The sequence below is a fragment of the Galeopterus variegatus genome, unplaced genomic scaffold (assembly GCF_000696425.1).
Source record: "Galeopterus variegatus unplaced genomic scaffold, G_variegatus-3.0.2 Scaffold692, whole genome shotgun sequence".
In the NCBI taxonomy this organism is placed as follows: domain Eukaryota; kingdom Metazoa; phylum Chordata; class Mammalia; order Dermoptera; family Cynocephalidae; genus Galeopterus; species Galeopterus variegatus.
This window is the reverse complement of record NW_007726803.1, coordinates 341,874-355,306: the sequence shown is the minus strand read 5'-3', so window position 1 is coordinate 355,306 and position 13,433 is coordinate 341,874. Positions and strand designations below refer to the sequence as shown.

General features: G+C 49.8%; 1 protein-coding gene across 1 annotated transcript in view; it reads right to left on the bottom strand.

Moving 5' to 3' along the window:
* Window positions 1–13,433, bottom strand: part of LOC103589499 (SH3 and PX domain-containing protein 2A-like) — a 142,987-nt gene that overhangs the window by 84,984 nt on the left and 44,570 nt on the right. Inside the window, exon 2 of the mRNA XM_008571502.1 lies at window positions 1,831–1,911. Coding sequence (XP_008569724.1) covers window positions 1,831–1,911 — 81 coding nt within the window. The remainder of the gene's footprint in view (window positions 1–1,830; window positions 1,912–13,433) is intronic.

Sequence of the window (13,433 nt, the reverse complement as noted above, 5' to 3'; positions counted from 1 at the left end):
GCATCTACGGGGTGGCAATGACCCACATAGATGCTGATGGCCATTCCAAGGCTAAGGCCACAAATGGCACAAGCCACTGCCCATGTGTGTGTCCCCTCCCAACACACAGGAAACTCGCCTTCCAGGCAAGGGAGAGGTGGGGGGAAGAGCATTCCTTTCTTGTGAGATTCTGTAACTCAGGAGGGGGTGGGGAACCAGAACAGAAGGGGGGAAGAAAAGTTCTGATTTGGAAGTTTCCACTGACTTTCGGATCCCCTCCAGCTCATCAATGAGTCCTTTCAGGGTTCCCTCTCCCCAACCGAGTTATCATTTCCTGTCCAGCACACTGCACCCATTGATGGGGTATCAGCAAAGCCCACCAGTTTATGCCAAAAGGATCCAAGGAGACTGGACAGGAATTGAGGGGGGAAGATGAAGAAGGCAGGAGGGTAAGGAATGGCTTTCAATCCCACATTGTTGGTTTAAGAGAGGATTTATAATACAGAAAGCTGCTCACCTTTGGCTTGTCTCAAAGGTAGAATAAGGACAATGAGATAAAATCAGGTATTAGGGAGCAAACATGCAGGTCTGGCCTTTCCAAGATGACTCGCCACCAAAATCCCATGAAGGAAAGAATGGACCCTGGTTGTGAGGTCTAGGAGTTGGGGTTTCTTCTTTGCTTGAGCCTAAATCAGGTTCACAGCTCTCAGGAAGAATCTAGAACATTTTGGCTTTCCCTTCCTGGTTTAGGAGGGGTTGCTGCCCGACTCACAATGATTCTCCCTTCTCTGGTACTTGCCTCAGATACACAGGGGGCCCCATAGAGGCCATGTCTGTGCTATATGACCCTCTACCCCTGGCTGTATCGATTAGTCCAGAGAGGGCACCTTGACCAAGTCAGGCCAAGGAGAATCTTCCCTGGGATTTTTCTGCTTGGAAGTGAGAGAGAGTTAGTCTCTCTGCTATTGGGAGCCACAAGATATGAGATTCTAGAGCTGCTGATAGCCAAGCTCCTAAGGGTATGAGGTAACAAGCTGAGGACAGTGCCCAGAGGGCAGCAGAGCCAAGACAGAGGCAGAGCAGGTCCTGGTTTCAGTATTCCTGAAGCCCCCTGCCTCACTGCCTTCTCACCAACCGGTCACCTGCACAAGCTTCCCTGGTATATCCTCCTTCCAAGTAAGTCTCCTTTTTGTTGAAGCCAGTGTGAGTGTAAAACTGTCCTTTGTAACAGAAAGAAGCCTAACTAAATTAGTTGGCAAAATGGGGGTATCTGCAGTGGTAACTGTGGGATCCATGCTACCAGCCCCACTGTGTAAACATGCCTGTGTGTATCAGAGACACACACCTACCATACACATGTACACACTGGGTGGCAAGTGCCTTATTCAGTTAGACAGACACAGGGGTATGCCCAGTTTGTGTCTGTAGTTCAAGAAATTGCTTATTTTGTTTCAGTCTTCTCTGTGTGTTTGCTTTTCTTTGCCTGCAATGATATGGCAGCTTGTGTCTCACCCTGGATGTTTATAGACACATGTCTGCTAAGGAACACAGCACCCACAGCCGGTCTCCCTCCTCTCCACCATGGTTTCCTACCTCCCAGGCAAAGGAGGATGACAAAGCATGACTGTTAAGACCATCTGAGGAAGCCAACAAAGCCGCGAGTGTCTGCCTGCAATATCCAAGACTGAAAGAAGCCCAGCTCTAACTGTTGAGCTTCTCTCCTCTGTCCCTCTGCTCCAACCTAAACTTCGACCTGACTGGTCTGCTGGGGGCTCTCTGGCAGAATGAAGACATGAGAGAGGCCAGCCCACCAGAGAGATAAGGCCACCATCTGAGCTCCAACCAACTCACCTGCAGGTCAAAGAACTTGCTGTACCTCCGGTAGATGGTCTGGGAGGTGGAGTCAGACCAGGTCACGTTGATGATGTACACCTGTGGGGAAAAGGTAAGAGCAGGTGAGCAGGCAGCCAAGGCTGGGCTTCGAGCTGTGCCAGGCATCATTTCACATGACTGTTCTCTTTTCACAAGACTGCAGCTCTCTCCATGTGAGGACACAGCAAGGAGGCAGCTGTCTGCAGGCCAGGAAGAGAGACCTCACCAGAAACTGAACCCTGCTGGATCTCGATTTTAGACCTTCCAGCCTCCAGAACTATACATGAATCTTAGAGCTGAAAGGGGCCAGAGCAGGCAGGGAATCTTCAGTAACATTCAGAAAAGAAAATGACTAAGAACCAGCTTCTGCTTAAATACTCCCAATGAATGGGAACTCCCTCCCTCCCAAGGTAGCCCATTCCATTGCTGCATCTTCAAGTGCCAATGGCATACTCTACTCATATGGTGCTGTCCTTCCCACTCTGTGCTTCCTCTGATGCTTCAGTGACTGGACTGGAGTCCCATGGCTCCCACCAGGGACAGGTTGATATCGACCCCCTCCTCCAGCTCCTGGGGCAAAACTGTTTGTACTGTTACAAATATCACTTCATGGAGCATCCCCCTGCTTATGTCTCTCTCTTGTGACCACATGGACAGCATGAGGGACTCTGTTCAGTGCCTTGCCAAGATATCCTTTGCTTTTCCTATCATGCTGACAATAAATGTGTGAGTGAATGAAAATAAAACCCTTTGGTAATGAAAGTCAAGTATATATATGGCTGCAGGTACTCCATGGTCAGGACCATTCTTTTTCTCATCTCTTCTGTCCCCAGGACCTAGCACAGTGTCAGGTACCATGTGGATGCTACAATATATGTCTAAATAAACACACAAGCACATGCATCTAGAGGGCCATTCAATAAAATGCTAAGCTGATTATCTTAGGAGGGTAGGACTAAAACAAGTGGTTTTAATTTCCTTCTCTTTATTTACATGTATTTTATACAATGAACATAAAATTGGGGGCATTCTTTCTTTCTTTCTTTTTTTAGGTAGCTAATTTCCACTGGTCCTCAAATTTTAGAGTGAACGAGATTCCATAAAGGGCCTTCCAAAATTGCAGATGCCTGGGCCCCAGTCTCCAAAATTCTGCATAAGTAGACCTGTGTTTTGGGGGCTCGAACATGTATACTTTTAACAAATCCCAGGTTATTTTGCTGCGGTCAGTCCTCAGGACTCTGAAGAACACTTCAGGAGACCATAGCATTTCAGAGATGTGTGATTCATCTCCGTGTCCCTAAGTCTTAGCTCAGTACCAGGCACAGAGCAGGTGCTCAGAAAACATCCCGCTGTGTTGAACAACCAAACGGGTCCTCTGGATGAGAAGTAGATTGGCAGGAGTGATGTCAGCCCATGGAAGATTTGAAAACTTTTCTCTTTGGGCACCTTGCAATGAAGGCATTTCAGGGCCAGACTCTCAGTTCCCAGGGTTCCATCAGGCTTTGCAGTGGTAAGAGAGAAAGCCCCCTGTCCACATAATTGGGCCTGCTGTTCTCACTATTTTTGTCCCTCCTGGAAGTGGCCTGAGTTAGAGGGCAGGGTTCCCTCCCACAGACTCAGGGCTATCCCGCTGAAGGTCTGCCTGGTGCCTGTGCTGATGTCTGCAGGTACGTGGTTAAGAACACTGAAGGGACACAGGTGAGACCTCTGCCTCGTCTCCTCCCTCAGGAGAGAAGCAGTGGCTGTAGGTCCCCAGTGGTGGTTCCTGTGCCAGGATGCACATCAGAATCACCTGGGGAGCTTTGTAAAAATTCATATTTCTGGGCCTCTGCCTAGTGATTCTGATTCTGTAGGTGTGGGGGGTCTGTATCAGTGAGAAAAACAAAATAGCCAGAGAAGCCGGGGGTCTCAGCTGCAGTGAGGAGGAGGAAGGTCAGCAAAGATGAGCAGTATTTAGACACCCTGGGGCATCGGACCGGCTGACTTCCCAGATGCCTGGAGCAGGGTTTGTGCACAGGAGTGGTGAGGCTTTGTGCCTGGCTGCTCAGTTAACAGACAAGGAAGTGAAGTCTGAATGCAGTCCCTTCTCCCCTCCTGTGGCTGAATGTTGTGGACAGTGTTTGTTCTGAAATGCAACCGAGAAGAAGGCCACAAAGCCAAGCAAGTAGGACTGAGTGCTGCCACCCAGAGATGGGTATTTACAGCATGTGACCTTGATGAGGAAGAACATAAAGTAAAAAGTCATCCCTAGCCTCACAAGCTCAAAATAAACTGTCGACTATTATTATAATAAATAGGGATGTGCTTTGTTCTATATCCTATGTAAATGTATATCTCATACCATAAATTATAAAACCATTTAGATAACAAAATGTTACCTAATGTTGAGGTAACTAAATATTACTAGATGCCAGAACACTGGAAAGCATTTAGATGCATCAGCTCATTTAATCTTCAGCCCAATGAGGTGATCCCCCTACACAGTATGAAGCTCAGAGAAGCTAAGTAACTTGCCTGAGGTCACACAGCTAATAAAACACAGAGCAAAGAACTTGAACCCAGGTCCAGCTGAGTCTAATCCCCGTGCTCTTAACCACCCTGGACTACTTCCCTATATGTAAATTTAGGAGTGTGGATATTTAAATCAAATACTTGCTTAGGACAGAATGACACCTTTTTAAGTAAAGCTTTAGGTGGCGTGAAATCTGTGCAGTACTTGCTCAGGGAGTGAGCCTCAAGGTCCCTGGGGGAGTAAAAGGAAGTAAAGGCAATTCTGAGAGCCCGAGACCAAGAAGAGACAGAACTCAGGGGCCCAGACAGAAGCCAATGGTTAGGAATGCTACAAAGCCAGATAACGCAGAGGAAAGCCTCATACACGACTGGCTTCACTGACTGGTGGGATGCTCTGGGACTTTCACGGGGTTATAACCTGCCAAATTCCCCCTGCTGCCTCCCCATTGTATCTCCCCTTCCCCAACCTGCATCTCCCCTTCCCCCAGTCCCAGGGCAGAGAGCAGACGCTGTGCACGTGCCAGGTGCTGCCTCCCTGACCTTCGCCCCAGCAGCTGAAGGTAAGGAGGCCCCAAGTCTCCTAGCTCTCCTTGGAGACAGAGAGCCTGCACTCGCCTGCAGGACATTAGACAGCAGCCTTTCTTCTGAGCCAACCAAGCAGAGCCCAGAGGACGGGCTTAACTGGGGCTTAACACACCCATCCTCCATCCTTTCCAGTAATTAGGGGCTTCCCTTCACCTCCCAGAGAGAATTAATCACAGGCTCACAACCCCAGCAGCTGGGAGGATCCAGGGCGGCCTCTCCTTTTGTAGAGGAGAAACCTAGGGCCCAGAGTGGTGATTTGCAAGGAAGGGGTGTGGCCAGGTGAGAAGGAGCAGATTCTACAGCACCCTCCTTAGTGGCTGTGAGACCAGGCTCCTCCTCTATACGATGGGCACAACCTTCAGGGCTGCCAGGACTGATGCCTGCACGTTATCACTGCAGTGTGCTCACCCTGTAGTGCAGAGCTGGGATAGGAACCAGACCTCCAATTCCTAGTTTAGGACTATCTTGTGTACGACCAGAGCATGCCCCCTTTGGAAAAGTCCTTTGCATTTTATGCTTCAAAATAGTTGAAAATGCACAGGGAGTCATCTCTGTGTAACCCTTGACCTGAACCCACATCAAAGGCACCCCTCTGGAGAACCAGCCAGAGGGAGGGGTGACAGAGGGTTGTCCATGTGCCCTCTTCAGCCACAGCCACAGCCACAGCCACACAGCCAGGACACAGTCATAATTCCCCCAAAAGCAAGTCTTTCCTGGTTTGGGAAAGGATTGCTCTTGCTAGCAATCTTGTATCCCACTTTCTATGCCTTGAGCAGGCATGAGCAGGACTCAGGTATGGGGGGTTGGGAAGTGAACCCCCATTCCCAGCTTCCCCCAAGTTTCTGCAATTTGCCAGAGGCCCCCCAGCCTACCCTCCTGGACAAACGATCTAAATCCTGGGTTGAGAAAACAATCAGAGACCTCCCTGGAGACAAGCCCAGAGATACGTGGACAGTCTCCAGAATCCTTTCTCTCATCTTGGCAGGATACTCATCTGCTTTTTCCAAACCTTGAGCATCCTAGATTATTGTTCCAGATGAGCAATGGATACACAAAATTCTAGTCCAACCCTTTCCTCATCTCCATACGCCAACACCAGAGTTTCTCAAGTCTCCCTGAGCTGAAGCTGCCGGCACTAGAAACTTTAGAGATAAACTGCAGAGAAAGAGCAGGTGACAGGGAAGGGGGACAGGGCAGAGGTCATCACGAAAGCCAGCTCTGTTTACGAGCCTGCGTCAGGAGCCCAGATAAACTCTCCCCTGGCCTCAGGAGCCTCTGAGATAACATTACCCAGCAGCTGGGTCTCAAGAAAGGTTTGGCAATTAAACATCCTGCTTCCAAGCACTGTACTTGGGTTTATGTTTCCTGGGTGGAGTTTCCCTTCCTTCTGGATTTGAAAAATCCATGGATTCTATTTCCCCTGTCTCCGGCCATTTGGGGCAGATGGCAGGCGTCTATGAAGGCTCACTAGAGACCAGCAAGTGCTTCCAGAGTTCCCTGGGTGAACCCAGACTGAAGAGGCCCAGAGTCTCCTGTCCTCCCGCCATCCTCTCCCTTCACACGGGAGGGGAATCTCCACCATGGACACAGTGCAGAAGATCTTGCTGGACATCCAGCACAACGCCCCGGGCTCACCAGCCCACCCGGCCTGAGGCCTATTGGGCTGCCTCCCATCTGCTCAGCTTAAAAGGCCCAGCAATGCCTGAGGCTTCCAAACTCCTCTGCCCAGTGCGTCCTTCTGTGCTCTATTAGCCTTGCTCCTTTCAGCAAGAAAACGGCCTTGGTGCAAACCAGACTCGCAGTTCAGCTCCACAGCACCAAGAATGAAGCCTGGCTCGTTCCTGTGGAGGGATGGCCTTGAACAGATCTGGGCTGTGACCCCACACGTTTACAGCCCACCCATTCCTAGAAGGTCTAGGACCTGCCTGTGTTTAGTCAGAAAGTGTCCGTAAGTACCCGTTGCTCCCTTTGCTGACAGAAAGTATGAGAGGAAGGAGTTAGAAGCTGCAGGGGCAATCTCCATGGCACTGAGGAAGGTCTCATCTTCCCTGTACCCCTGCTAGCTGCCCCTGGCCCCAGGCCAAATGGAAACTCAATGACAATCTTCCTTCACCTGTTCACACCACCATGAACCCGGGATCAGCTGGCTAGGACTAGGGCCATTGCATACAGTTGGGCAAGTTGTTCACTGCCCAAGGATTGTCTGGTCAAGAGGACAGGCAGGGGTGAAATCTAACCTGTACTCAGCTCCCCAAAATGTACACTCGGGCTGCAGCCATGCGGAGCAAGAGGTGCCTATTCTAATGCACACAGCACCTTGTTCCCCTGGATGGCCAGTCACTGCTTTCTAGGGTCCTTGAGGTCACAGGATCTCCTCAGGACCCAGCTCTTCTTCAACCTCCCCAAATCTTCTGGACTATGGAGTTGGAGGGATGCCTAATGTTTGTTTCCTTCAGGAGTTGATTCCTGAAGGATATGGCTCCAGAAGACAGAATGAACATAATCTAGCAACTAGTAATGGGGAATTTATATTTGGGGACATGATCACTGCTCTGGCTTCCTGCTAGAGAAGTTCATGACACTAAGTTCTTCCCCAAAAAGTTGCTGCCAGCCCATCTAAGGTACCAATCAGCTCTAACCTTCTATTCAAAGTGCTCTGTGTACTAAGTTCTGTCATTGGAGGTTGGGGATGGTGGGGAACACGTAAGTCCCAAACTAGGCCAGGCTGGTCCTCTAGATCAAGACCACCCAGCAGGGTGGAGAACCCCAGGGATGCTCCCCCAATGAATGTGGCTACACCAAATGCTGGGCCAATGCCCCATCTCCTCCCTGCTGTGGCCCATGGGGAAGCAGTGAAGGCCCTGATGTTAAACACTCCTCTTGACAACACGTGGCTGCACCCAGACAGAAAGCCCTGCAGAGTTCCAGCATCTGACCTGGGCCCCCACTAGTCTAGCCAGTCTGTGCCATCCCTTGCGGGGCTCATAGTCTGCTTTCCTCAATTAGCCAGTTATTATATCTGCCTTTGTTTGTTAATTGTTGGCTCAGAACAGCCTGTGCCTGATACAGGCTGTGTCAGTCTCTACCATGGGTGAGTCTGCCTCCCTCCCGGGTCCCCCTATCAGCAGAAGCTGTCTTCCCCTTCTTCCCTGAGGCTCTCTAGGCCTGCCTGTCTGCTGGGCACACTGAGATAGTGACTGGCTGATCTAACACCAGTCTAATCCACGGGGTCTGAAGCACCAAAGAGGGGGCTAGCAGCAATACCTAGAGACTACCCCCACCCCCAATAGCAAATCCCCAGTGGCCAAGGAGTAGAATACAAATACTTACATCTGGCTCCATGCAAGGGTCTTTGCCAACCCAAAACCCTCCCAGCAAAATCAAGTTCATCAGCCTGTGGCCACTTGGCTAAAGTTTCGCTGCTCAGCCTGAGCACCTTCAGGGAGTGGCCCTATTAAAATTCCAGCTCCTCCTTTGGGGTGGGTGTTTGTTCCTGGGGTAGGAAGGGAGGGAGGTAATGCTGCAGATCTGGGGAACAACCATTTAGGAGTCTGGCTTGGAAGACGACCTCCACTTCAACACACACCCACAGGTTGACTACAGGTTAATGACCAGGTGGGAGAACCTTTCTGGTTTTCAGACCACCTGACTCCAGGCTCTCTCAGGGCTTTGTGTTCATGGAGTAGTCACAGTAACCACAGCAGAAGTGAACCCCAGAAAGGATCTGGGAGGAGTGGGGTGTGTGCCGGGAGAAGGCTCCTCCCAGAACTACACGTCCACCAGTCTCCTCTAAAACACAGGAGCTGCCGTTGCAGACCTCGGCCAAATGCGCCTTCTTAGAGAAAAAGGGCTTTTTCAAGGGACTTGAAGGAGGGGACAAAGGCAGACTCCTATACTGCATCAAACATCACTTGAGCTTGTTGAGGAACCATCGTCCTCACTGCCTTTGCAGGAATCATGGGCCTCGATTATTTATTTAATGTGGAAGGTAATGGGTAGACCAGAAGGTCTGAAGGAAGCCCCCATATCGCTGGGGACTCTGTTTATTACTCTACAATGAGGATAACAGTGGTAACCTCACTTTGAGGGCTGTTGAGGGGATTCAGTGAGTTAACCCTTGAGTCTCCTCATTACAGCAGAAGCTCCCTGAAGGGGATCATGGCATCCTAATGCCCAGCACTACACTTGACACCTAAGAAGTGCTCACTTAATGTTCCCTAAATAAGTGAAGTTACAAAGCAACCAACAGATAGTGAGTGAATGCTTACCTGGTGCTTGGTTTGGTGCCCAGCTAAAGAGAAGATGAGGCAAAGTCCCCAACCTCCAGGCCCTTACAACCCAGGAGGGGCAGCAAGACTTACGTTGACACATCAAGTAGGGAGCAGTGCAAGATGGAGTGATGGGGTGCCCAAAAGTGAGCCTCAGAGGGACCAGAGGCCGTGTTGGCCATACTTCCCTGCTGTATGGGGTTGGGCAAGTGTCTTAGCCTCTCTGAGTTAGGGTTTCCTTAGCTGCAAACTGTGATTTATAATGAGAGCCTCCCATTAAATGTGATGATGTGCATGTGGCGCCCAGCACAGGGGCCTGGCATGCAGTAAATGCCCCATGAAAGTTAGCTATTTAGATACCTGGGAAGAGCGAGGGAGTGAACCGACTTCTTTCCATGTGCCATGAGACTCGGATCATGACACTATGAGCAGGAAGTAGGACATGGAGACATGGATGAACACACACACACACACACACACACACACACGCTCATGGCCATGGTGGAACCACTACTAACAACAAGCCTGTCCTGGGAAAGTAGAAAAGCAAAAATAACTCTGCTGCCCAGGGCCGGGAAAACAATGACCATCCCCGGGAGCGTCCGCTGAGAGGATGGACATGCTGTGGCCAGCCCCTCCAGGGTCGGAGGCTTTTTCTTTTCTTTTTCTTATGTTTCCTGGAGGGGAAATGAGTACATAAACTAGAAACTCCCAGGGTTCACAAACCCTACATGGAACTTAAAAAAAGGTTCAGCTGTCAAAGCTCTGTCCTTATAGTTCCCAGAACTGGAAGAAAAACAGCATAAAGAGTCAGCTCTTACCAACCTTCTCCTTATATGCGCCAACAGTAGTTCTGTGAGGAAAGTGTTATCGTCTCTAGCTCACAGATGAAGACGCTGGGGCCTACAGAGACAAATGATCTTCCCAAGGTCATATTCGTGCAAATGATGGAACTCAAGATTCCAATGTGGCCGTTCACTCCACAGCCTGACCACTCCATCTGTAATAACGATGCTAGGCTGCCTGGCACAAGACAGAGTCCCTGCCACAATGATTTGCCCTAGTGGCTCAATCTACTGCTCTGTCAACTGGTTCCTTCATGGGTAAGTGGATCTGTTGGTCAGTATGGAGGCTGCCCAGGAGGCAGGTGGGTAGGAGCCCTGCATGGGGACCAGCGCTCTGATTTACATGATTTAGAATCAACTAGATCAGCTCCAGGAGCCTTCACTCCCCATCCATAAAATGGGAGTAATAAACCTGCCTCGCTGTGAAGATTAATGAGAACACAAATGCAGAACAACCACTGTGACTAGGGTGCTGTAGGTGCTCAATAAACGTGACTTCTCTTCCCCAGTCTTCCCCTTCAAAGTGCCTGGCACAGTCTTTTGCACACTAAGAATTTTGATCTCTTCCCCTAGAAGATTCTGGGGGCACTAGTTAGTGCTGGGCCTGGAAAGGAACCCGCTTTGGGTTTCCAGAGTTCTGGGCGTGGTCCCCACTGGGACATTCACCAGAATACCTGAGGGTATGTGATTGGACCTTTGTACCTTCCTCCCTCCAGACCTGCCACTACCCTCTGGTCCCAAGCCAGCTTGGCAGAGCAAACGAGTCTGGCCACCCTTAGCCAGCAGGGGCTCCAATGGAGAGGCCCAGCAATGGGCAGTGGATGTCTTGAGTAATGCCCAGGAGCCCAAAGAGGGTGGCAGTGTGCCTAGGCTTGGGGGACGAGGCTTACTCTATGATGAAAATCAGGGAGGAAAACTCTAAATGCACAGTGACATTCAGGAGCTAGAGAGTCTGGAAATTTTAAACAAATGTATCTTCTCCTGAGCTATCAAAAGAATTGCGCTTCTGGGCTTCCGAGGGCCTTGGATACAACCCAGTGGGTCTAGGAAAGAGTTAGGAAGGGGACTCTTACTCCACACACTCCCAACTCAGTGACTGACCCAGGCCTGCTGACCCCAGCACACACGTCCTGTGAACGTGCCCCACTCTGTTGTCACGCCCTGGAGAGCGAGGCAAAGGTTAACACACTCGGCGTGGCTTCCTCTTCCTGGGAAACACAGCAGCCAGCGAAGGCCAGAGGCCAGCGGCCCCCTCCACATGCAGCCTGCGGGGGACATGACCCCACCACTTCCTCCCACCATCTGACGTGCTTACACCTTCCTCTCTGCTGTGCTCAGCAAAGCTCAACTTCTGACACAGGCAAAGAGCTGTCAGGAGGGTTTTTGTTGCATGGGGTTGACTGGAACAATCTTTCTGGAGAGCATTTTGGCATTCTCTATTGCCAAACTTGCATTCCTTCTGCAGCAATCTGACCTCTAAGAATTTATTCATATGTGTGTGTATGTGTATTTATGTGTATGCATGTGTTTTGTGTACATGTATATACATACGTTCATCACAGCAAAAAATAAGAAATATTAAATGTCTACTGATGAAAAAGGTCAAATAAACTATGGTTAATATACCTATTAAAGATAAGGTAGACCTTTCTATATCATTATGGGAAGATGTCCACAGTATACTAAGAAAGAAAAAAAAAAGATTATGAAACAGTATGTATATGATACGATCACATTTATTTGGAGAGTGTATGTGTTTGGGGTCTTTGTGTATGTGTACATACATGTACATTAAAAAGAAACCATGCAGGGCCGGCCCGGTGGCGCACTGGATAGTGCACCGCTTGGGAAGCACGGCGGCGCTCCCGCCCGAGGGTTCGGATCCCACATATAGACCGGTTCCCGCTCACTGGCTGAGCGAGGCACGGGAGCAACGCCGAGGGTTGCGGTCCTGTCGCCGGTCCCCAGTCCGGTACGGGGGCAGCACTGAGGGTTGCAATCCGTTGCCGGACACGGAAAAAAACAAAAAAAAAAAAAAAAAAAAAAAAAAGAAACCATGCAACAAACTGATAGCAGTGGTTATTTGTGGGAAGAGGGATAGAGAAAAGGAGAAACAGGTATAGTTTCACTTTCTACTTTGTATATATCTATATTTTTTCATTTCATTTGAACATGGATGGCTTTCGTAATTTAAAACAAGATTTCTATTTTAGAAAACCACTGTGTCCTCTTAGCCTGTCCTCTGGCTCATGCCCATTCCTGGATGCTATTCCGACATCCTGCATTTTCTCATTCTTGTGGGGCTGGAGGGAATTTCAGGTTCATTGCTGAGCTCTTGAAGCCAAAGTCTGCAACCCTGGCTGCTCATTACAGTGAGGCTTTAAAAACACCACTACCCAGGCCCCACCTCACACCGTTTATATCAGAATCTTGGAAGATGGAGTGGGCATTGGAAGTTTTAAGAGCTCCTCAGATGGGTCTACTGGTTGTTAAAGAGCTGAGAACCACTAAGCTGGACCAACACCAAAAAGACCACTGGAGGAGATGAAAAAAAATACTCCTTAAATGGAAAGCAATATTATAATTTGTACTATTAAGAGTCAGCTCTACCTTCAGGAGGTCTAGTTAGGGAGTTTGTACTCAAGGCTTCTTCTCAAAGTTTGGCCTCCAGTTTTGGAATTCATCAACTCAACTGAGAAAAAGAAAGCAAGGAGACTTGGGTTCATTAGTGCTGAGCTGTGGCTGTGCCTGCGCTTTCTTTGGTAGTCTGTGCCTGTCCCCATGTTCACGGGCCAACATCAGTGACTGGAGCGGGGGAGGGCGTGTCAGAGCCCAGCCTTTCTCAGCTCCAGGAGGAACAGCTGAAAAAACTAGAGGTGTCCAGCCCAGAGGAGGGATTTAAGAGACACAGGATAACTGGTTTCAGGTATTTAAAGGACTATCAAAATGTGAGGTTCCATTCCAGTTGTGCCTAAAGGAAGGCAGTGGATAATGAGTGCAAGTTATAGAGAAGCACGTCTTTGACCAATGTCCGGAAGAACTTTTCAACTATCAGAGTTGCCCAAAGATGGAAAGGGTTGTCTTGTGAAAAAAATGGGAATGTTGGGGCCGGCCCGGTGGCGCACTGGATAGTGCGCCGCTTGGGAAGCGCGGCGGCGCTCCCGCCCGAGGGTTCGGATCCCACATACAGACCCGCTCCCGCTCACTGGCTGAGCGAGGCGCGGGAGCAGCACCGAGGCTTGCGATCCCGTTGCCGGTCCCCGGTCCGGTACGGGGGCAACACTGAGGGTTGCGATCCGTTGCCGGACACGGAAAAAAGACAAAAGACAAAAAAAAAAAAAAAAAAAATGGGAATGTTGGGGCAGGGGATGAG